The 27,325-nt window shown below is 44.8% G+C and overlaps 1 protein-coding gene across 1 annotated transcript in view; it reads right to left on the bottom strand.

Moving 5' to 3' along the window:
* Window positions 1–490: 490 nt before the first annotated feature.
* LOC149354394 (nose resistant to fluoxetine protein 6-like) overlaps window positions 491–27,325 on the bottom strand; it is a 48,050-nt gene continuing 21,215 nt past the window's right edge. Inside the window, exons 8-15 of the mRNA XM_089575978.1 lie at window positions 26,638–26,724; window positions 24,849–25,014; window positions 24,301–24,383; window positions 15,786–15,908; window positions 9,320–9,440; window positions 4,862–5,051; window positions 3,570–3,712; window positions 491–1,172 (exon numbers count right to left, since the gene is read on the bottom strand). Coding sequence (XP_089432104.1) covers window positions 873–1,172; window positions 3,570–3,712; window positions 4,862–5,051; window positions 9,320–9,440; window positions 15,786–15,908; window positions 24,301–24,383; window positions 24,849–25,014; window positions 26,638–26,724 — 1,213 coding nt within the window. The 3' untranslated portion in view covers window positions 491–872. The remainder of the gene's footprint in view (window positions 1,173–3,569; window positions 3,713–4,861; window positions 5,052–9,319; window positions 9,441–15,785; window positions 15,909–24,300; window positions 24,384–24,848; window positions 25,015–26,637; window positions 26,725–27,325) is intronic.

The following is a 27,325-nucleotide window of genomic DNA, read 5'->3' as shown; positions in this document are numbered from 1 at the left end:
GGTTGGCTTGGCGGTTTTAGGCTCAGCTTGCTGGATTTTCTGTTGTTTTTCTGAACTGAATCAGAGGCGTTCATGAAGCCAAGGAGCGTTTAACAAAATTCTAACCCACGCGCACAGGACGCTTTTCTACCCGTCTCAAGCAATAGACCCGGTTGTGATTTGTAAACATTGACGCTGCGGATGAGAAAAGGAACCCAGCTAGCTCATGTAAACTGGGCTGCTCTTTAAAAAAGCCGCCTTCAAACAGGAAGCAAAAATTATTTTCTTAATACAATTACAACGACTCAAGTTTTACACTGTGATGATGAGGACTGACTGGGAGGTGAGCCTCTCTTTGTAGCCCCTGGATAATTTCGATTTCATAGGATTCCTAAACGTACACCAAGCAAATAACAGACACTTTAATTCTGCGGTTACGTCTGTAGGCAAATACATCCCCCCCCCCCCTCACCCTCCCTTCACTCAATCTATATCTTTCGTTTCTGCTGCAGCAAGAAGAGTGCAAAAAATAACTTTATCAACGAATTGCTTGGGGGCTACAGTCGGCGCACGCACGTGTTTACAGGGCTATCCACGCAAACTTCTTGTTCCAATCCGGCCACCTGACTTTGTGCCACCCACTACTACGCTCGCCTCCTCTCGGAATCGCTTCCGCATGTGTAATGCGAAGGAAAAGTAAACGATCCTTCATTAGAGTAGGCCTCGGTATCCTACTGTAGATTTGTTTTTAACTTTCTTGCGTGGTCCTCTTTTACAATCATCAGTTAAAAATTATTCGGCATCTCTCTGGACCATTTTTTCTTCATTAAAAAACGGGAATGTATATCGCTCGTGATTTCTTTGTGTCTCGCGGCCGTTCTCATGACGGGCGCTCACAGGTGATAGCACACCGTCTCGCCATTTATAATTATGAGAACCTTGTTCTTTTCGACACCTTCGTCTTGCGTAGGACCGTTCTGGCAGCATACAGAGTCGGCGTTCTTCGGCATAGGCGAGGAGGGCTGCTGACCGTTCGTGGCTTGCATTCTGCTACCACATTCCGAATTCCGCACTGCGTCCGCTCGTGGTGCGAAGACCAGCTTGTCCAGCCGACCAACAGGTGCCTCGCAGGCGATGAACAGCAGGTAGCTAAGGGAGAAGCACCACACCAGAGCCGAGAAGAAGAGGGTGACCTGTGGATGGGGAGAGAGCGCTGGATGACCGACAGCAAACATAGTACGAACAGGAAAAAGAATGTATAGAAGTGGAAATTTGGAATCAACTTGCTCTACGCTAAAATAGGCCGCGCCGTCATGATTGTTTTTCTCTGTCAGAGAAGTAGGGTGCTCGGACACAGCCACACCTCCGGTTCTAACGAACACATCGTAAAATAATGTAAAACTATTTATTTCGCAGATGTTCACAATCACGCCAATGTTCACGACTTTATGACGGAGGATAACCTCATAGGGCAGTTGCAAAACTGTTTTGAAATTTACAGTCGCCAACCACTCTTCACCGCTGTTTTTTGTGGTGGCACTGCCGGCAGCGAAAAAACGCGCAAATGTATGTCTAACCACGACGGACAGCGGATATCCGCCTTCGGTCTGCTCCCAGGATTCCTAATGACCCGCCTCAAGCTGTCCGATGAGGATAGGTTCGCTGGGAAGAAAAAATGGCTGTGGCTTAGCTTTGTTAAGCCCGGTAATTGCGAAAGCAATATCCGTAGCTACGCCATGGTTCAGCTGGTAGTGTAGCTGGTGGTGGTGCTTGTGGTTAGACTTGTGGTGATGCATCGGTTATACAATTCAATCCAATCCAATCCAATCCAATATGCTAATATGGTAGCTACCGGTGTCGCTGCGCGACGGGCTGAAAGTACAACTACCAATCCAATCCAATCCAATATGCTAATATGGCAGCTACCGGCCTCGCTACGCGAGGGGCTGAAAGTGCAACTAGTATTGCTTTCGCAATAATAGGAAAGGCGTGCTGTCTGCGCCATTTATGGGCGCTTGGGGAACGAGACGCGCCGCTGTCTCTTCGTGCTTGCCATGTGGCTTGCTGCTGCAACCAAGACCCAAATGAACGCCTCCCGCTTTTTCCGTCGTTTCCTGCCCCACCCGCATTTATCAGCCTCATCTGGAAGACGAGTTATCACTACGTACTTAATAAGTCACTTAGTCCTTCCTTCCACAAAAAACCATACGTAATGAAAGCAATATGTACCACACACGAGTGTTCCTCGCAGGGTTATCTTCAGAATCCGTTTTTTTATTCTCCTACAGAGACACCTACAGAGGTCTACGTATGTTTATAGCTAGGACTGCCTTGACGAGTCGTTCGTGGTTGGCTTGTGACCAAGGCTTGGGTGGATTTCCAATTAGCCCACACTTATGCCTAACCCTCTTAAGAAAAAGGCTGGAGAATTAGCTAACTACTGCACAGATGCTTGTCTCAAAAACAAATGTCATTGCTTTCTTAGTAGCTGGATGTAGTAAAAGTAGAACTAGTGAAAGTTATTTTCTCAAGAAGCTAGTGAAGAGCACTGGTCACACACGAAAGGGTAGAAGTATTTACAAACAAAATTGGTAGAGGCTGTTTTCCCATATGTTTCTAGGTTTTTTGCAGTGTGTTGGCGTGGCTTGTTAAATCTGCGTACAATGAAAAAATTAAAAGGGTATATGTTCAATTTACTCCTGCCACTGAGATGCCAGTGAGAGCCACCAGAGTGTGCTGACCATAAGCCACACACGCTTAGATTTAGTCATATTGGGCGTTATGTTTTCAAATTATGCCAGGCGATGGCATGAGAAATTCCTACCGGGTACACGCAGGGGTTCTGAATGCAAGAAAAACACTAAGGAAGAGTCACACAAGCACGACACGTGTATCTGCAAATCCTTCTCCGCCCTATATACTCCCCAATATGACTCTCAGTTCGGGGTTAGTGGCTCTTGCACGTTGACCTAAAATACCAGCCTTAATTATCAAACTGCAATTCAAGAAACAAGCTAGTCTACAACTGCACTACACTGCAGAAATGTTAATCATAAATACTTATTCACACAACATACTTCGTCAATTATGTTCTGCGACATTATTTTAGGATTAAGGGAACGATTACTAACCAGGTACAGAGGGCAAAACGCTTGTCTAGAACACATTCTGAGCGCGTTTCGGGCTGAACATGCGATATTAGCGATAACATGTGGTTAAGAACGGTCTGAATGTAAGCATGTGCAGCCAAACTGACATGATTTCATCGTCATTGTTTGCCTTCCTGGTCGTTGCGGCTTCGGAGCTTCGGAACACACAGTTGGGTCGTTCTGGACACGTGTTTTGCCCTCTGTAGTAAATAGCGGCGATAGGTAGCAAAACAGTAGGAAAGGTCTACTTTTGCTAGCTACCTGGGACAGGCTAGTAAATATTTACTAAAAAAGTAGCAATTGAAGTCACAGTTAGTAACTGCTGCACTACCCACTTTTTAAAGAGTGTATATATTGCTGTGCTGGAGTTTCTCTACACAAAGGAGGAAGGAAAAAGAAACCTTTCAGGAGCATGCGAACAAGCATCGCTCCCCGCCTTACGATCACGAAGTGCGAGAAGTATATTCGCTCTCTGGAGATGTGAAATGTGAGCAGGAAGAACGGCGAGTGCACCAGGTAGACGCCGAAAGAGAGTCGGCTCAGGGGCGTGAAGGTGTCCCACGAGAGGAACTCGCACAGCCAACCTGCGATTCGGGGGAGAACATATAAGCTGCTAGCGTAACCTATACACTAGGATGCACTAAGCAGCAGAAAGAAGAATTGGGGAAAGAAGAAATAAAAGGGGGTCACTCGGTGATCTCCACATAAGCTCAAGCGGAACCAGACTGGCCGGACAGCTGTCAGACCGACTGCCTGGTGTATCGTTGACTGCTTTCCACGGGACAAGTTCTCCTTTATCACGGGGTCTCTTCAGTCACCGCGTCATATCCACTGCAGCACTACCCCGGAGAACACCGAACAGCCCGGCAACGGCAGAGTATATTATGAGTATTAGCGATCGGCGAAAGGAGTAATCATTGAGCGAGAGAAGTCTGTAATTCTTTGCGGGGTTCAGAACGATATCCATCCACGATTTTCAGGAGCCTTTCACCACTTTCATAGAATATCGCGTCACCATGGTCGCCCCTGCAAGACTTCTTGGAGGCCGTACTAAAACAGCGGTGTCTCGAAGAAACGAAAGGCGCACATTCTCCATTAGAGGCTTATTACCTGCCAACGTGATTTTTAGCACTGTTGAAGTCATCTCTATCCTCCAGCGCAAGTAATATACCTTTGTTTTATTTTGACACCCTCTCACGAGGGCTGTGCTACCAAGCTTTCACATTGCATTGTTCACCGTTCCGCTGCATACATGTTTGTTTTTCTGCCTCTTCAATGCTTTGGTTTCTCCGCCACTTTGATCGCTACGAATTACAAACTCTATATGGTTTTCAACCCACGTGACAACCTTCCTGTACTTGCATACTTAACATAACATTGTTTTCATCATAGATATATATGTATGGCTGGCAGAAAAAGTTTACGCTATGTGGACGACGCACGGAAAGAATTTATTCCAGCACCGTCACGCCGCCCAATTGACTGAAAAGCCTGCAAGTATGATGAGACGTACATGATCCGTACGTTGATATCAATACCATAGGCGGCCTAGTCGTGAAGCAGGGTTGCAATAATTTTTTTGCGTGAGCGCACGCATCCCACAAACTATCGCAGCCGATTTTACAATGATCTTGCGTGACTGCGTTGCTATTAATAGCCATTTTCTTTTCTCAAAACTCTTCTGCTGCATCCCGACCTACGTGACGTATTTAAAAGCTTATGAGTGCACTCGCCTCCTCGTGCCGTTGAGCATGCGAATGTGATCCACGACACGCACAGCGACCACAGAATGCGATCGAAGAACGCTGCGCACAGCTTCGCGGACTCTGGGGCTGGGTTTCTATGCTGGTACCAGCCGATCTTCATGAACAAGCTGCACAGGCCGCAAGCCAGAGACACGCACCATGCGAGCGCCTGCAAAGCCTGTGAAAACAAAAGAATAAAAAGTGTAAGTGTCCTCAGCAAACGACGTATAGAGTCAGCGAATACTCACAACAGCTAAACCGAGAAAGCGCTGCTTAATGGGAGAGCACAGGGGCAATGGCCGCTTGTCGCGCTAAAGCTATCTTTCTTCCCAGGCACCGCGTTGCACCTTCCTTTTGCATCGCGTTAACAGTGTCACAGTGTCACAATGGTGCTAAAGGTTGTTTGCGTTTATTGACATTCGCTTTTTTTTTAAGTGTCCTGACCCAATCTCTTTCCAATCATGGAAAACGCCTTTGAGACTGCAGGACGCCTTTCCGGCGAAGTCTTCACTAAAATATTTTTCTTAAGCGCATAAAAGAGGAGCAGAAACTACCCAAGCAGCGCAGCTAGCCGGCCCAATATTGGAAACGTATTGGCAAAGGCCGCTCCAACAAAGGACCAGAGTGAAGCCATTCATCTGCCCAATATTGGGTTGATTGCCTGGGCTGCTTGGGTAAAAGTTTTGACTGCATAAATGTATAAGTAATGGAGCGGTAATTTCATTTTCGCTGTTTCGGTCAATTCGAATCCTACTTCCTTTGTTTTCTCTCGATTTCCGCCTCTGGGAGCCATTGCTACTCTCATTAAGGACACAGTCGTTGGCATCGCCTGCTGAAATCTTGGGTTTGAAGTCGGATGTTTGCGAAGAATGGATTACTTTCTGGCAAGTCTCTTTCGTGACTAGACCTCGTTAGCAGACATATTCTAGATGAGCCTCTCATGGGAAATGCATGTATGGTATTGTATGACCAGGCACTGTAGCGCGAATGAGATCACGTGGTGATATGCTATCTACATTGAAGTTAGATTTTGCCATGACAAGGTGTGAGGAAAATGCGCGTGACATGACCACCGTTTAAATTGGGAGACAATAGTAAGGATCCATTTTAGTGCAGTCGCGAGGTAGACACTAAAACGGTTGCGGCTTTAAGAGGTTATGGAGAGGGTAAAAACGACATTATGGCGCCCCTGAGTCCTATAGATTTTAACAGTTAGGAATGAAAATGTTCTTATCAGAATCATTTATGTGTTCCTGGAGGGAGAAGTGGTTAAAGAGTGCCTTGTCGAAGTGAGATTAAAGTTGTTTGATGCAACCTCTATATTTATGGCCTTCGTGTTTACGTAGAACTCGAAATCTAGCAAACTAGATCGAGATATAATCTGTCATAAGAAATAACTCATCGTTGTATATACCGCCGAGCTTTCAGACCAAACAGGCGCATTGTTGCAGTTTTATGGTCGCTTAAAAAAATCGTGCACGACGTCGCACAAGGCGTTCGTAACTGCCTTGAGCGCATGTTGATGCAAGCTACGGGTCCTGAAATAGCTGATTGGTGAGAAGTTACACGAAGTTGCGAACAGGGCCCTATGGTCGCCTTCGCCTACTTTTCACAAAGACTTCCATAACTCTTATTCTAATTACTTACGAGCGTACCGTCTCTTGAACTCATACAATTTTGGAGAGGCATCTGCTGAGTCCGATAGCTGTAGATAGAAAGGTTTACGTGAGCGCAATCCAGAGCGAACGCAACGCCATGACATGCGCTTTTTCTCACATCTGCTTCAACATGAAATCATTTATTTGTGCTGCAAAGCGAACACAAAACATGATAATGGTACATTCTTAGCTTACTTATTTACATTTTTTGTAAAATACTATCATTTCTACTCAGGACCAAAACAAAACTGAATTAGTCATAAATATACATGCGACAATAGCGTGCCAAAAATGTAGTCTGCAGAGGTGTAGCCGTGCCGAAAGAAAAGCGAAAATTATAGAAAAACAAGACGGGAGGTACTATTTCAAAAATTGAATTAACAGATCGAATTTCTCACTGCTCTTTCCGCATAAAACATGATCGGGCAGATTATTCTATTCTACCATGATCTGAAAGAAAAAGGCATACTGCATGCGGTCTTTACAAAGCCTTCATTCTTCAACATGGATGGCTAAGATTCTGATGACTTGTTATTCGGGTAATAGATTGATTTGTATATTGCTCTCTGTCAAAGATAACTAGAATAGCTCTGACAAAACAGCACAGATTTCAGCGTCTCTGCTTCCGTCTTAGTTGAAGAAGAGGAATATTTGCTTTTTTATAAAACAGGAACACTAATACAAGCATATGAGAAATGTTAGCTTACAGATAATTAAGCTAAAGTATCAGCAGTATCTTTGGCTTATAATTGCATTACGCTCCAGCCAAAGAGATTCCTGCTGACGCAAAGCCAGTGGAAGAATAATTTCTTTTTGCAAAATTCTGCTCGTAAATCGCGTTTAGCCCCTTGTCTCATGCGCGTCTTCGTCTTAATTAATCGTGACATAAGTTCAAAAATGGCGCGCTTCACATCATCCTTCCGTGCTCTGTCACGTAGGAACACGAATTAATAAAAAGTGCACTGGATGTCGGTCGCAGAGAGCATTTGCGATGCTTTCTCAATCAGTTCTTTTCTTTCTCGAAGTCATGCGGAGATTTCACAGTGAACGGCGTTTATTACTTTTATTCGTGCTTAATTCTTGCGGTTCTCCGTAGCCTTGAAATATTCCGTGTACCTCGCCGAACGGGCTCAAGCACACACGTTCGCCGTGCTCTACAGAAGTGAAGCAGAGGCTAAATGACGAAAGCGTTTTTAAGTGGAAAGCTCATACATTGGAAGCTCCTGGCTTCAAGGACGCTCTTGTGCCGGCTTCCTGTCTTCGTGAGAAGTTTCTGAGAATGGCGCGAAACGCAGCAATAAAAGCTAACCAGCGTTCTGTGGTGAATAGCTAAGAAAGCTGGTTGCCTCATGCCTCGTTTTCAGAGCAGACTAATGTGGGACGCAATAACTGTCTTTGGCGAGTAAGGTACTCGATTTCACAACGTACTTCGCGCGTTCGTACGCTTTGCGTAGCTTGGACATCCGCCCCCAAAACCGTGATCCTGCTGCAATCTTTAACACTGTGGTATTTGGGAAACCAACTGGTTTATTGATGAATTTTTCTTTTCACCGAAGCGAAACGCTGAGCACGTATATGTGCGCCCTAGGGGAGTGACTGAGGAGCACACGGGCGTCTTTGCATTGTGACGCCATGGAAACATGACTGCAGCGACAAAAATTCAACCTGCGACCACGTTATCAGCAGAAGATCAACAAAATTCACCGAGCCACGCTGGCGGAATTAAAATATATTAATTCTTTACAAGCACAATTTTTCTATCTGTGTCTGTAGTGGTAAATCGGCGGGCCAATCGCTATCCGACAAAATAGCCCATGTTTGTACCGAGCTCAAATAGTCTTGTGGATGGCTTCATAAACTCAGCCTCAGTTTTGTTAACTTTTCTCAGTTGTTGAAATAAAGAAATCGCCGTTGCAATATGCGACTTCTGACTTTTTTCGACAGGAGGCTCCATTTTTTTTGCGCATAAAGTTAAGGGCGAAAGGGGGCTCTATGTATGAATTCTTCCTATCCGTTGATACTTATAAAGTAAACTGGGCTTCCTACGCTCAGTAGAAACCTTTTTTGTGTTGCTCAGGAGCATTTCGGTGCTTTTGTTTTCGCTTTTACATGGAAAGCTGCATCGTAAGTTGCTCCTCAGTTACAGTTCTTACCTGGCTCGACGTTAAACTTTCGTCGACCTCTTGGATATGCCGAAGCATGCTTATCGTGCGCGTTTCTAGAATACCCCTCATAAGGATACTTTCCACCGCTCCGAGAACAATGCATTAACATAAATTTCTAGCACCCGTGTGTTAATCGCTGAGTGCTCATTCATGAACGCATGCAGAAGGAGATTGAGTTTTAAGGAATAGGCCAGTCGCACAGTTTCTATGCATCGCTCAGTGAACTCACACTGGCTTCTTTCTGCCAACCGTACCTGTATATATTTCATGCAAGTAAGGGCATGCAAGATGTAACAGTTTAAATGTTAAGCCGGCATAACATCGAATAGAAATGTGTAATAACACTCCTCCCACTGTCGAAGCATGAGGTTGGAGCTATGAGAGTAAAGGGGTGACTGTTTAAATCTGTAATCATGCTGCAAATAAAAAATGCACTTTTATTAATTAACACAAGGCCCCGTACACAATGCTCGCAGAACTATTTTGTTGGGCGCAAAAGTTTACGCCCTGCAACGAGTCAATTTCTTTTTTTCTTTGTACTTTCATTGCCAGAAGGCCGGATTCGCGGAAGCGATGATTTTTCTTCCCTTAATTGCTGTCTTGTTAGGACAGGAAAGGCTTGCCTTTGATATCGAACGCTCCTTGAACCCATCGACGAGGAAAAATGTCACGCAGCCGGAAAAGTAGGCGACAGCGTGGTAGAAAGGCAGCGCGTAATAGTCGTTCATGGTGTCCACGAGCATTCTGCAATGCAAGGTCGGGAATTAGGTCATCAGTGGACGATCGTGTGTCAGTCATTGCTGAATCAAGAGAAGCAGAATATTTTGCTTTCTAAAACATGAAACACTGAAAGCCTCAAGAACAGAGTCTGTGCGCGGCTACGCGTTGAGGACCCTTCCCGAAGTCAGTGTGCTACGTCATCAAGCGTGGCTTTTGTTCGTCAAATGAAAACATTTCAAAGACGACACTGTTATTGCACTCAGATGCCAGCGTGCTAACAGAAAGAAAAAAAATCATCAGCACACCAAAGAAATCTTTTGTGGAGCCATTTATTATCAGTCTACTGGCGTTTCCTTTTTTATTTATTCGCTACAACGCATGGCTCCTGTGATACTTGTAACCTTTTCATGGCGCGCAGGAAAATCCATCTAACAGATCTTTCTCAACGACGTAATTGTGTAGTTATGTACCGCGATGTGAAGTATGGATCACTGTAATACTCGTACACCAATCCGTATCAGTGCACCTAATGTTAATATAAAATGTGCATCCGCTCTAGATCGACTCGCCCCCCCCCCCCCCCCCCCCACCACCTTTCATAAACAGACACTTCAGGCACTTAGGACAAATTTCAGATGGCTTGTATGTATTATTTACAGGGATCTAGTAACAAAAACACTACATTACCTAAAAACGTTGCTCTAGAAACGTTACTAAAAAGAAATACAGGTCTCGCTACCGGGGCAGTTTCAAACAAAATGCAGTGGGTCGAGACTGATCCTTGGGCCTAGATTTCTGAGGCTAGGCAACACCGTCACTCACTTCCAGACGGTTATCATGGAGTTCTTTTTGGTAAGATTGTCGCGCGTTTGAATCCAGTGGCGGGAAAATATTTAACTGCATTTTCTCAGCGATAATTGCGCATTTGCTGCCGCAGAAACGTTAACATGCGAGGAAAAAGCAGTAGATTCGATTTTCATTCACAACTGAAGTTGTGTGGAGCTATCCTTCGTGTCCCTTTAAGCTTCTATTCTCAGTTAAAAACTCATACTCTCTCGCATTTAGTCGTCCAAAAACTCTCGGCGACGCCCTGATGCTTTCAATACAATGTATTGCAGTTCATATATTTACTGGAACCCTTACTGTTGAATACATACTATGTATCGGTATTGTGAGCGAAAATTCATTTTGATTTAAAAAGAAATCTAGGGTCACTTTTCTACAATGGCAGTCGCTAAATAGGAAGGTGAAGTGGAAGGCTAGCCTGGCTGGTAAACGAAAAGTAGGACGATGCCGAATTTACCAGCAGCTGAAAATGCAAGCATATATTTTTTTGTCATCTGTTGTTTTGATATGAGGTCTGTTGCATGGAATGAACTGAAATATAACTCTATGGTCGCCCCGAGCGTTGCCACAGTGCCGCGAAAGAAGAATGTACAGCACTCTGAACTTTCAGTCACTACTTTTTTTCGGTCTTATTTCGGCAGCTCAGGGGATTCCCCTGCAGGGACGAGTCGGGGAAAGATGTGTAAGCAAGCGTCGAGTATTTTTTAAATGTTTGTTTGGTCGCATTCAACACGACCTTGAGCGCTAAAATTATCGTCCTCCGTTGAGAAATACTATGCGTGTGTCACCACTGACGTCATGCTAAAGCTGTGTTTTTCCTCTAATTATAGCATCTCTTTCACATCACCGTACTGTGAACTGAACCGTGCTGGAAAAATAAGTAACAGTAAAAGGTGTTGACAAAAAGAACGTTGTCAAGCGGGGCGAACGAACGGCGCTACTTCACCGCTACTACGACTGCAGTTGAGACAACAGCTTGTGCCGCTCGAACGGCACCTCACGGACTACACTAATCTGACAAGAAAGAGCGTAATAGGTAAGATTAACTACAACGCAGCTGCGTTAAGCGATGACCTCGGGATAACCACCTTTCAAGGGAGGGTTAAGCGACCGTGGCCGATACAGGAGTCTCCTAGCTACACTACGATTTTCTGCCGACGTTCTTGCTTTCTTTCGGTGCGTTCCTTTTGCTTTCGCTCAACCTCTTGCACGTCCTCATCTATTTCTCCGCGGAAAACTGGTCGCTCGCTGGTCGCGAATGCGGCCGATGGTATCTGCCTATGCGCCAGCCGCCGAGAGCGAATTGCGGTTAGACAGCAACCAGGCCGGCGATGGCGGCGACGGCGCAGATGTAATCCGCTGGTCTTTCGCACTGCGAGACAGATGGGGGGCGATAAGTGTGACGCAACAGTGACGCCTCGCGGGAATAAGTGGGCTGCGCCCGTGTTCGCGAAAACGGGCCGCGCATGAATCCGGGCACGTAGCCCAGCGAGCGCCGTTTGTCAACAGCGGAGAGGCCTATGGACCAGCAAGCCTTTGCCCCATACGCTGCTCTGCAGTGTTGCGAGGTCTCTTAATGAGATTGCCGGCACTGAATCGAACTGTTACCAGCAGACTCCAGACAGCGGTAACGTGTGAGGTATGAGCGCGGAACAGTTGGTAGTAAATCAAGTACGCACTTAATGAAACGAGACTCTCGAGCTGAAACCGCCAGTGCGCAGAGCGAGTGGCTGCGACGGGAAGCGTAATTAGCTTGGAAAGGTGAAGCTTTAGTTGGTGCAGGTCCGTGAGCTGCTTAACTGAGCAAAGGGTCCACTCCGTTTTCTTTTAGCCGAGCAAGCTAGTAGTCCACAAGCATTGCCTCTGTGCAATCATACTGGTACTTCAGAAGAATGGCCTGAGGGGCGAGTTGGTGCATGATGAAATGAACGGCGGCGCAACAAGAACACAACAAGAGAGGGGACATGCGCATGTGCGCATGTGGTGTCCCCTCTCTTGTTGTGTTCTTCTTGTTGCGCCGCCGTTCATTTAATCATACTGGTGAATAGCGCAAAAAGGCGGGACAACGACAAGACAAGCGCTCACTATCAACTGGGTTTATTGAAGGACGGAAGGGTATATACGAAAACATAACACAAAGAAGTAAGAAGATAGTGTGAAAAGGGCCGTGAAAATCAAGAACTATGTCACATGGGAAGTTATGCATGCTAATTCCTTGTTGCTAAGTGTCACGGAAGGATTGCTGATGCATTCGTCACCTTGCCTGTGGATGTGATGCGCTTCCATTATTTCGCGCGTGAGCTTATCTTTATGGCGGAACAGAACTTCGGTTTTCTTGTACTCGGGTGCGCACTTGCACTTTTTGCAGCGGAACTTTGTGCGCGTAAGCCCTATCTTCTTACTTTGTTGTGTTATGTTTTCGTATATATACCCTTCCGTCCTTCAATAAACCCAGTTGAGAGACAGCGCTTGTCTTGTCGTTGTCCCGCCTTTTTGCGCTGTTCACCAGTATGAATACTTACCAATTCGCCCAGATCTCAGCTTTACCTCTGTGCAAGGTTACCGAAGTGGTAAAAGACAAAGCGCTGTAAAATGAATCGATAAGATATAAAGATACCGTTACCAAAACATTTAATTATTACGACCACAAGAAACGCAAAATTATTTGTTGTTAGGTGTCGCCGAAATTATTTTCTTTAAGATCATAAGGTTCTCTGGGGCATTCAACTATATGTAGTGAAAATCTGACAGCGAGTTGTCCGTCTTCGTAAATACTAAGATCAGCAGCCTTCGCTAGGACAGTGGATGAGTGAAACTGTTCGCCCGTTTCCGTTAGCAGCCATTTTGTGCAGTTTCAAATACTTTGCTTGCCAGGAAGTAGAAAATACATACAAACAAACAATAAAACACTGAAAAATAAATAAAACAAAGGGCACTGCTCTCCTTTAGCCTTTTATAGTACAGCCTTTTATAGTATAGCGAGAAATTTTTTTTTGTTTATGGGGTTTAACGTCCCAAAGCGACTAAGGCTATGAGAGACGCCGTAGTGAAGGGCTCCGGAAATTTCGACCACCTGGGGTTCTTTAACGTGCACTGACATCGCACAGTACACGGGCCTCGAATTTCTCCTCCAAAGAAATTCAACCGCCGCGGCCGGGATCGAACCCGCGTCTTTCGGGCCAACAGCCGAGCACCATAGCCGCTGAGCCACCGCGGCGGCAGTATAGTGAGAAAAGAAAATAAAATAACTGTCAACTGTCAACCTGTGTATATCCCTCACATGAGCACAAAAGTTGAAATTGCACTCTGAATGACTGTAGAAATGGAATGCCCTGGAATGAACTGATGGGATTTCAAATGAATTTTTGTTCAGGTATGGCGAGTAGATCACAAAATACCTTACTAAAATTTTTCAAACATCTATTACCACAGGTTTCTTCCTGGCCAGGAGGAAGTGTGCAAAAATTATTCTGATCCTTCAGACCGGTTCCACTTGTGTAGTCAGCAATTTTCGATCAATTTCTTTTTGATGTGCATGTTTCAAGTTGTTCGAAGATATTGTGTTTAAATACCTCGCGGCATACCTTGAGTGCAATAAAATGACATCATTCTCAACATGGGTTCTGTAGAGGGCTAGTACAGTTACTCAGCTTATAGGAACCGCTGATGTTTCTGAAGCTATTAGCTGCCGTGGTCAAACTGATATAATATTCTTGGTCTCCGAAAAACATCTCTGTAAGGTATCGCACCTAAGGTTGCTGCCAAAAATAAACGCTATCATCAGAAACCCCAGAATACCATTCTGGTTTTCTTCCTACCTCACCTCTTGAGAACAGTTCGGTGACCTCGGAGGTAATAAATCTATCCAATGGTTTCAGGCGTGCCACAAGCAAATGTTTTGGGCCGCCTTTTATTTTTGGTTTTTATAAATGATCTGGGAAATCCATCATGGTTACAGTCAGATTATTCGCTGATGATTGTGTCGTGTAGAAGGCAATTATTTCATCAAGTGACCAGGAGAAAGAAAGTTCTAATCTGCAAGAAATAGAAAATTGGTACGCCAAGTGGCGAATGGTGCTAAACCCGGTAAAGTCTGTAATAACGTGTGTTCCCAGAAAGGAAAATGGTATAAAATATTCTTACTTCATTCTAGGTAGGTATGTGAATAGGCCGCAAATGCACAAGTATCTTGACCTTCATTTCGTATCTACGCTGGAAACCACGCATAGATAATGTGCTCCAAAGCTTATAGGTCACTTCAGGGACTAAGCTTACATCCACAGTGCAATTTCCAAAGTAAAAATGCTGACTTATAGGACCCTGGTAAGACCAGTCCTTGATAATGGGAACATCTAGCAAAACAAAAATTGAACGAGTTCAAAGGACAGCTTCTTTTTTTATTTACAGGAAAAAGTGCCGCACACATTCGCCGCCTGAAGTATGTAGATTAGCAAACCTTGAAACTGTAGAGTACAGAGCAAAGATAGAAAGGCTGAAGTTTTGTTTTCCTACAAATTCATGATCACTTAAATATTAACACATCACAGTAGTTTGCTATGCACCCCGACTAAGCATAAAGAAAGCACCATAGTGTGTATATTTCTGTTCCACTTTCTCATGGTGATTCTTTTAAATACAGCTTTTTCCTTTCAGTCATTAAAGACTGGAATATGCGGCCTGACTGCGTCGTGCGGAGTGACGGCGTTGATGCATTTCTTGAGGGCCTCAAATCATATCTACCATAGCGCATTTTTACAGCAAGAATTTTGTCTCAACGTATGCATTCCGTTTACTTGATGAATCATTTTGTTGTCTTTGCTTTCTTTTACGAGTGCAATTTTTTCCACATTGCGTCAAATTCCTATAGTTGCAGAAATTTACGTGTCATGAATGTGCATTTATTCTCATTGCTCAAATTCTGTAATAGCCTGTAAAGGTTCTCAGGATCAATAAATAAATAATGACGTAGCTCTTAACCCGTTTCGACCTCTCGTACTTGTACAACTGAAATCGTAAAAAGCTATCAAATGAGGTATGTGCAGGTATCACAGACTTATCAACGTATAAGAAAACTTGCGTTAGATGTAACAATTGCTTCAAGAAGTATTCTGAGGCAGTTGACTGGTGGAAAAGGCTAAAAAGCTGAAAAGGGGTGTACAGCTCCATCGAGCTGCACATCCTGGCGTCGGCAGAACGGACTTAGATTGCATTAATCCGACAAAGCGTCGAATTGCTAACTTTAATATTAGACTCACCTGTCTTTCTTGTACGCGACAAATGCAAACTTGCTCTTTGCGACGATTCCAAATTAGGCATTTTCGCGGCTCATAACGGAGCACCTATGAAAAGTTGCACAGGTTCGTGATAACCCAGCGCTTGAACGGAGCCGCCAGTGTGATACGCCGTTATACCAAACCAGCCAATGATCTCCTTTGGCTTGCAGGTACAAGAATCCATCTGTACGTTCATACAGCGCCACCACCAGTTGGTACCGTCAAGTAGCACAAGAGATCGCAGGCTTACGGCACGGTTTCTGTCATGGCCACCATGAACGGGTTGAGATGGGTTCCAGCAACTTGCCAGGTAGCTACCGAGCATCCCACAAGCGACAGCAGGACGAACACTGCGGTGAGCCACCTGCGGTGGCTGTGTTAAAAAAGAGAAAGTTAATGAGGAGAAAACAACCTTCCTGTGTCTGTTTACAACATTCTTTCAAGCAATTTTTTTGCGATCTACAGACTCCTTGCTCTTATTTAGAGAGCGAACTGGATAGCATACGGAAGTGGTGTAAAATGTTTTAAGCTCAAACTGCACGCCAATTTATTTCCTTTAAACGCAGAATCGCCCTGTCTGGTCAGAACCACATTACATTCCTTCAGACTCTGAATAGTATCCGAGTGTACACATTTTGCAGTTGATTTTAATCTGATGTTTCTTGGAACAGCAGGTCGCTTATGCTGCACATAAAGCTTGTACGATGTAAAATGTTATAAAATGAAATCACAAAATTGCATCCTTAAATTAATGGCCCTTTTTTATTCAACTTGCATTCGGCGAGTACTGGAATATGCTTTAGTAATAGCGGGTGCTGGGCTAGTTGGTTGGACATTCTCTGAAAAAGGTTAGCGCCAAAAAAAGACGAACTGAAGCCGAGAGAACGCTCTTCTGAAGGGTGAGAAGAGAGTAGCGCTCATCTGCGTACTGCCGTCGTTCTCTCGCCTTGTTTTGTCTTTTTTTTTTGGCGCTAAGCTATTTAAATGTACTGGAATATGCTTTTGTGGTTTGGAATCCACGAACTTTTTTTAAAGCATGAAATGCTTTTAGCTCCCGTGGTCGGCAGTGTGATGACGTCAAGCCGAGACCGAGAGCCAACATCCGGGCACTGAATTCCACTCATTCCGGCACTGAAACGAGAGCATCCTGGCACCGTACGAGATTTAACGAGACCCTCTAAGTCCTCCTACAGGACCGGCATACAAGCGCCGGTAGCTTCGCGCCGAACGTCTGGTGGCGTTCCTCCCTTCCTGTACGGTGGGGTTCGGGTGTCCACCCAGATTACAGAGAATTTCTGGGCCATTTCCTTCCCTCAAAAAGCCTTACGTTCAAGGGGCAAGGCATCGCGCCGAACGGGTGGTGGCGTTCCTCCCTTCCTGTACGGTGGGTTTCGGGTGTCCACGGAGATGACAGAGAATTACTGCGTAATTTCCTTTCCTCAAAAAGCGTCGCATTCAAAGGGCAAGGCATCGCGCCGAACGGGTGGTGGCATTCCGTGGACTGCCTGGCAGCGCTACAACACGCTGTCGCGTTCCACTCCTAAAGGCGAAGCTTAAGCGTCATTAATTAGCAGTAAATTAGTATTTAGTCATTAATCAGTAATTAGTCACTAATTTGTAATTTGTCATTACTTCGTCATCAATTATGTGTAACATAATTCAGTGGTGACGTCACCAGTGTCACATAGGCAAAGTGGTGCGGAAAACGCTTTCGCCTCTACGCACTTTAGACAGTTTCGTACACTCTGCATATACATTCTTGTCAGGCCTGCGTCTCGTCGTGTCCGCGTACGCTTCGTGTTATGCCCGTAAACATTTCATGCTTACTCTTCTCTCGGTTACGGGAGAGGCAGAGTTTTTTTATGCCGCACATGCTAGAAGTAATACAAACTCTGCTGCTCTACTTCTACCTTGGGAAACAGTTTCACCATAGTATTACTCCCATTAAAGTATCCCGGCACCTGGCCCATTAAGTACATGTCGAAAGCATTTTCTGTTATAGATGCTTTGAAAACTTATCACGGCGAAATTATTAATAGAAAAAAAGAAATTAATTCGTTTCCCCGCATTTCATGTGAAGTAGACAAGAACATGGGTGAAAAATCTGGCAAGCGAAAGGCCGCTCGGGTGCAAGCACCCAATTTTTATTCCTATTCGACGATTGGAATCCACTGCCTTAACAAACTGCAGAGTGCTCATCTGAAAAAAAACATTCCTGCCTTTGCTATCGGATATGCGATATTGTGTACATACGTCCTCTTTTGGGTCTGCTAATATGCGCGTTTTTTTTCTCATTTATTTTTTATATTTTTATTACTCTGGCGGCTAGCAGTATGCACGTTTTGACCCATACAGTAATGCCTTCGGGAGCTGCAGGTTTGTACAATCATGGACAAGAGTCTGCTTGATTGAGATTGGCGGAAAAAAGAAAATTATTTCTGCGTCGCCTTGCTACTCGGTCATCCGGTATTTTTACAGAGGACAGATCAAGCATGTCCGCTTATGCTTAAATCCTTTTGCTGACCTGCTTTCCCCGACCACAATTAAATAAATGTGTTTCCGTGAAACCACATCCCTCAAATTTTTGTCCATGACTGTACGGATAGGTAAATAAATTACAGGAAAACGGAAGCACGGCGTAAAAACAGAAAAAAAAACTAGAGTAGAATTTTAAATACAAACAAGGCAACCGACCAGTCGCAATAATGTAATCTTGAAAGTGGAAGGAAACAGTGCTTAACGATAATCCCGTACCTCTCGCACCGAACGATGGAAGAACTGGTAGAAACAAAGTGATTGTACTAGACATACTGGCACAGCAGGAAAGACAGAACACAAGGGAAGGCGGGACAACACAGCGCCGTGTTGTCCCGCCTTCCATTGTGTTCGGTCTTTCGCGCTGCGCCAGTATGGCTAGTACAATTGAAAACCAACTCGGCCAGCTTTCCGTCCTACAGAAGACAAAGGAAGTCCTAAACTCGAAAGAGGGACCTCAAATACTGCTTTTTCTGAAATGCGAACCGCAGGCAAGAGAGTAGAAAATTGTATGTTGTTTCAACTTCTCCACATTAGTTACAAAGGTTTGCCGTAGCGAACCCGCATCTGCATAAGTACAAATTTAAGTAAGGGGGGGGGGGGGGGGGGGGGAGTGCGTCGCAGAACCATCATTGACCCCTCACAGTACCTTGACTTACACGACCGGACATTCCATGGGTGATTTAAATGCTGAAAATCCACGGTATTCAGCAACGGATCACCCAAGCTGGCTGATATATGTTGGAACCGCTAGTAGCGGGAAGTCTTCGTCAGCGTTTTTCTTCGTCCTCGAGGACCGCCAGAACAACATGGATAACATACGTGGCCATGTATCCAGTGCACGCGTATGCAGCGACGCTCAGGAAATCACCCTGCGCGCCGTTTATATCCTAAGCCTATAGAAAATTGCGGGGCTCAGGTGGGAAACCGCAGACGAGACACGGTTCTCTACCGCGAATGTAGACGTTAAGTGCACTCCTCCATTACTACTCGGATTCATTTTACAAAACTTATGACTGGCTTTGCAATACCGGACGCGACAACACTATGCGGTGGCTGTTGTACTATCGTTACAACTGCTCAATGTCCCATCCACTCATTCCGAATTCTAGAAGGGTTTGAAATGGATTCCGATGGAAACCGAAACAAACTTAATGTTATCGTACAACCAACCAGATTACAAGATCCCAATAAACGGGCTCTACACAGCTGCTTTCTATCTCAGAGATTGAACAGGTATCTGTTGCCGGAGCATACTTTGGTAAAACAGCCCCTTAGAATAAGAGAGGTCGGAAGCACCACAGCCAGAGTACAGGGGCAGTCATACTGCGAAGGGCGAGCAGAAAACCTTCTAAGGCTACATGTGCAGCCGGAGACATTTGCTTGCATAGGGCCTGCAGCTGTGTCGACGAACGTGGCTGGCCAGGCATGGCACTTTCACATTGCGTTAATTGCAGTATTGTGGGCATTCGATCATGATCTCAGTATTGCAGAGGCACTTGCTTCGTTCTGTCGCCGCGCGAACCGAGAGCGCCAGATAAATATCGGCAAACAGCAGGAGCTTTCTCGCGTTAATATGGGCACAGGGGTAAACATATATCACTTAGGAGACGCGCCGCGCGCTGAAGAATATTGCTTATATCAATGTTCACTGATTCGTGCGCTGTCGTGACCAAGGGCGTTCAAAATTGTTTTCCTTTCCTTCTGCCCTTCACGAACCATTCACGCTTTTACGTGCAGCGGACACCGAACATAAAGTCATGTCCCCTGTAGTGGAGGCGATTATGACCACAGATATAGGAGGTCAGCGGTGGGGGTGCCTTGGCGTGTTTATAGCGCCATCACTCTAATGCAGACCATTATCTCATGATAATGAAATGCACGCTCCTTCCGTTCCTCGTCAGAAAAAAAACACCCCCCAAAATGAAATACCTTCTATTATGATTCGTTTTCCTTGGCAGCATCAAAGACATGCACGACAAACACGCAAACGTGGTTCTACAGTGCAATATTAAATAAAGAGCACGTTTAAAGTTTTTGCTAATTAACAAGCAATCGCCGCCAAAGCAGTTAAGTTTCACCATAGAGAGCCTTTGGCCTGCTGAAAATAAAGAGAAAGATATTGCACGTGCACTACCGCCCTCCGCCTTGTTCTTTATTATTTTCCTGCCTTCGTTGAAGGGAGAACTTCCTACAACTGTCGAGGGCGTACATTTATGCCATGGTGCATACGTCGATCTCATGTCGGCCTTAACATTCCGCCCATCAGACTGTCACTCGGAGGAAGTCTATGCAAGAACGATAAAAATCTTGGCTCTGGAAGTCGTGCCGTCAAAATCGAATCGCCTCGGTTTGGTTTGTATTTTGGATGGGAAATTGTATGATACTCTCAAGTTAGCTAGTATTCATTTGCGTTCTGCGAACGGCAGCTATGTGCAGTTTTGGGACTCACTGTGCTTTATGAAAAAGTTGTCGCATTCAAGTGCTAAATTTGTGCCATTTCTGGCCAAGAATACTCTACCTTTGTATTCAGACAATAAAGTAAGGTGTTTCTCCGTGAACCAGCCTTTCATTGCATCCATCAGTAGCTGCCATAGGGTGCGGTGTGCAGCTAATCGAATTTCCGTGAACGCAAAAAACGAGCCCTAATTGGGACTGCCGAAAATTTCGTTCATGAAGTGATATTCAATAACTCATCCCTTCGAAATTACCGCTGCATTTGTCCACAACAGCGAGGCGCTTCTTTCGTCCAGAAGGTTGTAAATAAATTTATTTTTCGCGACACGGAACTTGAATTTGTGACGTCACGATTGACACGGTACCTTCGACGGTCAGTTACACTCTTAAAAGGATAAACTTCCATCACAGGGTATTAAAGGAGCACTGCACACAACAAAACAATAGGCTATTTCGCATTCATGAATGTTACCTCTCGCGATCCATGCTTTGTTTCGTAACTTCATAATGTCAAGACGAAGCATTCGCAAAAAAGGCTGAATAGCTTTCTGGCAGCTTCAGCCCAAGTAAGATGTTTAATGAGCTTTTCCATTCAGAATAACGGGTTATCACGGGTCTTTAATGGGCAGGCGCCGGAACATGAAGTCTACAGCTAGATGTCCGTGACAGTACTAAGCAGCAAAAACGTACGTTTCGGCGTGGAGGACCCGCAGACGTGAGAAAACGAGGAGTGGCAAACATGCAGATCATTTTAGTTTGCATCCCGTCTCTAGGAAGTGCTTGTGAATGTCTTGATGAAAGCAGAAATAAGATCAGGCTCGCTTTTCGTGTGTATAAACGGTGGATGCTGACCGTCTTCTATATATTTTGGTGTGCAGTGATACGTACGGCGTGTTTGAGCTAAGCAAGACAAGGCTTCGAGAAAAAAGTTTGTCTTATGTTAAAACCCACCTAGTGCAGGGCTGTGCAGTCGTTCTGATAAGGTTAAATAACTTTAAAGCGACTAACTTTGTAATGGACATTGATATAAGAAATAAATTTTTGTCCGAAATTTGTAAAGCCTGTGGGAAAGTCACCATTTCAGTTGTTTTCCTCAAAGTACATATAGAGTAGTTCCTCATTTCGGGACTGAAATATAGCCTCCCTGTTAGAAAATTCTTGCATGGCTAGGTGGCCTCATTCAAGGAACCCATTTCTGCAAAACCGCTATGAATAAAAGGCCTGCGATCAGCGCGAGCACTCGGTTTTATTAGAAGCATTATGCTGCAGCAAGGGAGTGGTCATGCCGTTGCGCTTATACGGCATAGCACTGTATATTCCTTGGAGTCCGACGTGGCAGACTCTATAATGCAGTATCATTATTTTTACAAAACAAGTGAGAACGGGTGCATGCAGAACTCGCCCTTGTTCGAGGGCTTGGGAGAACGCCGAAGCCGCTGGAGTCCTGAACTAAAGTCGCCACTCGCGATAAAAGCAGCCACATGCACAGCAACTATTTCATTCTCTTGTTGTTGCCCCCCCCCCCCCCCCAACCCCGCCACGAAAATTAAGCGCTGCGTCCAGTGCGGAACCATCGGAGGGACTGGTGTCGGGTTCATTCGTTGTGGCTTTGTGGAACTCATTTCCTTCCAATGCGGTGCATTTGAAGGCGCCAACTTCGCAACGTAGCAGCTCGTTGTCACTTAGCAATCATTGATTACCTACTCTACCAAGCGTCTGTTTTAGTCACTTAGCAGTTTTTAAATCTTGCAGGCATTATTTTAAGCTGAACAGGGACGGAGCGCCCTTACGTTCCTATGGAGTAAGCAACTGAAATGAGCATTTTACAGTACGCCGTGCAACATTTGCACTGCAGGCTTTGAGCTAGGGAGTTAACAATAAATGGTTAGTTATTATATCGGAATAAGATAGTAAATTAAGCGGATTAGAAAAATATGCCGACTTATAAAGACGAATGCCTACGGCCCTCGACTAGTATACTGCTCGTATGACGCCTTTTTTTTTTAAAAAATTTGTCCTACTTAGCTGAAACGCGCCATATACCTTGGCGTTTTACCTGCAGTTGTAAGGCGTTCGAAGCTTGACGCAGGAATCCGAAGACATCACTTAATATGTTAAGGTGGTAACCGCAACGTCAGGAAACACATGCTAAATGCCTAGACTAATTTTAGACTACACTGTCTGCATCTCGTGTTTTTGGCCCGCTGGAGGCACGTGAAGAAAGAGCGTTATTGTTTGCTGAACTTGCAAGCCAATTGGATAAGCTTTCCGGACAACTTACTGGGCAAACGACCTTGCTCGGCGTCTTGCAAGAATCAGAGGGGCAAAATGAAGGTTGGGCTGTAATAAACATTTATAATGCAGTGCCAAGCATCTGAGAGTTTTAGGCATTGAGTTTCGTAATTCGCGGCTTACTTTAATTAAACCGCTTCAAGTCACAAGATGTCTTCCTTATTGTGGCTTCTCTTCTTTGTTTTAATTTAGGCAACTCCTCATAGTGTCATGTGTGTTATTTGTTATTTTCCACTTAACGTCATCTTCAACCAGCGGGGAGCCGATCGCCAGCAAAAAGGAAGAGGCTCGGTGGGAAATCGCTCGTGAGCCCGGCCGCGACCGCTCGGACTGTCTCTGGCGCCTGCTCTCCTGTGGTCCTGGTCCTCTAGTGTCCCCACGACCCGCGTCGTTTGAACGACCCGTGACAATAGGTTTAGGGCCGGTAGTGCCAAAAAGCGGGCACATTTCTGAAAGACATGCAGCCCTAGGCGTTTCTTTCTAAGCAATGTAGTGTGGCTCTCATAGCAGCCTTTACCATCCTAACCTTTGGACAGGGGAGGTTAGGGAGGGGGGACAGGGTACCTCTCACGTTCTGATTTTTAATGCTGGCAGTGCACAAGGGGCATGACTGCATAGTGCCGAAGCAAACCCGGCGGCCTCTATACTTTTGACAGAAGTTCACGCTTTGTAGCCAAGGGCAGCTGAGGTTTATGCTGCTTACTTTTTATTGGTAAAGCTCCGCTTTCAGTGGAATTTTGCACGAAATGAAATTATCAGTGAAAAGGCCATATTTCGAAGAAAACTTGTCACCGCTGTCGTCGCTATAGCATGCAAATGCGCGGTCGCTAACAGCGAGCCTGATTAGAGGTCACCAAATTTTATGGCATACTTTCTAGCCTAGCATCAGGGTAGAAATTTTGTGTGCTGATTCACCGTGACATCCTGAGAGGAGGTTGCAGCTGTTAAGAGCTAGAATTGAAATTTTTGCTGCTGAAAAAAAAGAGAGCGCAGACGAGCAGTACTACTTTGATCATAAGAGAATAGAGAGAATAACTAAGGCCACAGGCTGAGAGGTTAGCCATGGTGTCGAGACTCGTTGCCGTTGAATAGCTGGTGAATAAATATTCAGTGCAAAAATGCTAAATAACCGATTACTTTTCTAAATTTTTTCTTGGAGTTATTGCGTACAGGAATATTAAAGGAGCCCTGAAACACAGGCTGAATGGGCAGGGCCGTTTGTTTCTGTATTGTATCTTACGCTTTCTCTTTTATTTGTCTTGGATTTCCCGTATTGTGCCCACAGCAGTGAGTGCAGATAGGATGAACGGTGTGTAACTGATACACGCCTCGCAGAATAAATGGATCACAGTCCCGCGCCTTCTTTTCGTTTTCGGAGCTACCGACGCCGTGTTCCAGATTTTTTTTTGCAAGGAAACCGGCTAATCTTTGGGATCTATTTTGTGCGCATTTTTTTGTTTCTCCCAGTGAATGCTACTCACCTTTTAAGCAGAAGAAAAACCGCCAGGGACACTATGAAAAGTTGAAAGTCGGCTGACAAATACCATATGTGCGCCATCACTGACTGAAAAGAATGAGAGGGTACTGGTAACTGAACAAATAAAGGTCGTTTACACAGACAGTACAATTTTGTTTAAGAGACTAGTTCTGCACTGAATACACGGTTTTCAATACTAGGCTTTCATAGTTTCTTTTTTTCGAAACGAACGTGCGACAGAAAATTAAAGCTCTTTTTGGCCGTAGATTATGGTAACAACCCAAAAAAGTGAGAGAATAATCATCGTCGCTGATTCATAAATTTCTTAAACCCAGTTAATAAATCTTTGGTTGATGTAACGTGCATGTATGTTTACAAAGGGCATTTTTTCTAATGCCTGAACAACCAAGGTACCATCCTGCGTCGCTGCACTTCAAGTTCAAGCGTACCTATACTATTTTCTTCAGTATCGGACCATCGGACACCGCATGTGCAATATATTAAAACATGCATGCAGAAAAAATAGCATGACGTAAGGGGAACTGTACTCACGAAAGTGATTTCCTTTCGAAAGTTCCGAACTTGCAGCAGTAAGTCCCACCAGTGATTATTAACCTCGTAGTAAAACTTGTCAAAGAAGCTCTTTGCATCAGGTCCAGATGTAATCGCGGGCAGTAAGTACATGCACATGATCACGAAGAACAGCGGTACTGTTGCCCTGAAAGAAAATTCCGTTCAGAAACCATCGGCATTGCCATTAACACAAAAATCCTGAATCAGTTACTAAATGTGCGCAGAAAAATATGGTGATTAAAATTTATAACGTTCGTATCTAGCTGGCAATATGTTGTGTTCAATGAGAGCAAAAATGCTTTCTATGGGAACTCGTGCAACATGACGAGCCTTTACCAGAGCCCCATGCTTTGGCAGACAAATTCGATAAAGCCTTCAAATAAGAAAAACGGAATCGTCCGCTTCAAGGTTGATTTCCTAAACGACCGCAAATAGAATAATTTTCTCGGGTGCGATTCACGCTATACTTCTGTAACGTAAGCATAGTTTTGAAAATTCCGTAAGGCGCATAAGCTGCTTTGAAATAAGCTGGCCGCACGAAGACGAGGAATATCTCTGATTATGATGAGACGCTGTAAGGTGAGAGAAACCTTCTCAGCATTGTGCCTGGCGTCAAGTTTTCTCATTTCACGTGTTGGGGCACTGAGCGTGCGTGGCGTGTAGTTTAAGAAAGAGTGCAGCTAAGAAGTGCTAAGCTTTGACGTAAAAGACTTAAAAATTCCTCTGATAATCACAACCAAAACTAAAGCAATTAATTTTTCCCCGTTTGCTTCTTTAGCGATGCCTGCAAAATCGCGAACACCTTGCTTTTACACAAAATCCGTAATTCTACTCACATGAAATTCGCTACTTTAATAATCGCAGGTCAAGCATTTGGAATGCAGAACACTTTTTTGTCATTCTGACAGATTGGCGAGTTCTTAATAATTTGATGTCCTTCTTTTAACCAACAAAACATTGTGAAGGGCAAAGACCTTCAAGAAATTTTACTTCATGGCCATAATTCATAAAACTTTTGGAACGCGAAGTAAGTCATTGCTGGCCAACAACTTGGCTATTGTTTCTCTTTCCTGGACATGGCGCACTGGACTGGGCTCTATGGCCTTGTATCAGCAATGTGTGCGCAGAGAAGAGAAAACAAATATTTGAGGGGATACTTAAACTCCGCCTTAAGGGTAGATCGCGTTAGCCTGCATGTCCATATGTGAAGAATTGGTCATCCTCAGCTTTACATTCATAGATTGCGGGGAGACCTGACAGCACTCTTGGTGTAGTGGTGCAGTGGTTAAGCGATGCGCCAATGCCATGGTAGGTGGCTGTTTCAAATACAGCCAGGTGGACCTTTGAGACTCGGGTTGCTCTTCCCGAGCAAGCTCTCGCGACTAATCATCTGTTTAATTGCGACGGTGGGCAGGTTGATCGTAATCAGGTTGGCAGGGGGCCACCTTCTACGGGAGAAAGGTTGAGAAGCTACGTGACCCAAGGCTACGTGACCTAGGTGGCAGGAGGACTACCTGATGTTGCTCTCAAAACTGACAACACCGACGCCGAGCATTATTGCTATTACATTAATATAGGCTTTTCGTGGCGTGGAGGTTCAATCCCGAGCCGTTGCTGGCCCATACTGCTTTCAGTTCTCGAAAGAACAAGACACTGAGATGTTAAAATTGCTTAAATGATCACGAATAGTAATATTATACCAAACAATGTGCGAACAAACGTAGTTAGTGGTTCTAAGAAACGCCTGCAAGGAAAGCGAAACGTTTACCTGATAAACCGGCGGATTATGGCCAGAACAAATATCAGCCATCCATTTGCTTTCTGTTTGATTACAGTGTGGCACATCAAGAAACCGCTGAAAGGAAAATACAGTAAAATGAATTGCGCCTTTATTGCGGAAGCACAGCAGTTGCTGTACTGTGGAGGTTTGGTCATAAGTAAGCATGCAAACCCGCTCATGGCTGTAGCATTCTCCAGCGAAGGAGGATAGGTTGAGCTCATGTGGGACCCGGGGCGATGTAGGAGTTTAACGGACAAGGCGGGGAGCCCTCCATTGTCAATGGAATTTTGAAGTGGCGGAAACATAATACGAGCCGTGCAGCTAAATAGACCCGGCGACTTCATTGGTAGTCGGAGAACTTTTAATAAAGATGAAACTGTAATTCTCGTGCCCATACGTCTGCCTATTTCTACTAAAAGAAGTTGAAGGAACAGAAAAAACTTCGCTAGCAGAATCTTTGTGAAAAAAATAAAATAAAAAGAAAACGCTAGAGATCCCTGCGGCAACCCGCAGTGGGAGAATGCGAAAGCTATGACGCCTTCTCGGCACTCGTTGTCTCTCTTTGCCTCTCTTTGATACTCTTTGCGTCTCTTTTATATTCTTTGCCCCTCTTTGCTTCCCTTCGATACTCTTCGCCCCTCTTTGCTCTTAATTAGCATCGCATTCCTCTGAATTA

This window comes from Amblyomma mixtum, chromosome 3 (assembly GCF_055824585.1).
Source record: "Amblyomma mixtum isolate Tamu chromosome 3, ASM5582458v1, whole genome shotgun sequence".
Lineage (NCBI taxonomy): Eukaryota > Metazoa > Arthropoda > Arachnida > Ixodida > Ixodidae > Amblyomma > Amblyomma mixtum.
The sequence above is the reverse complement of the archived record's forward strand: the minus strand, read 5'-3'. Positions and strand labels throughout refer to the sequence as shown.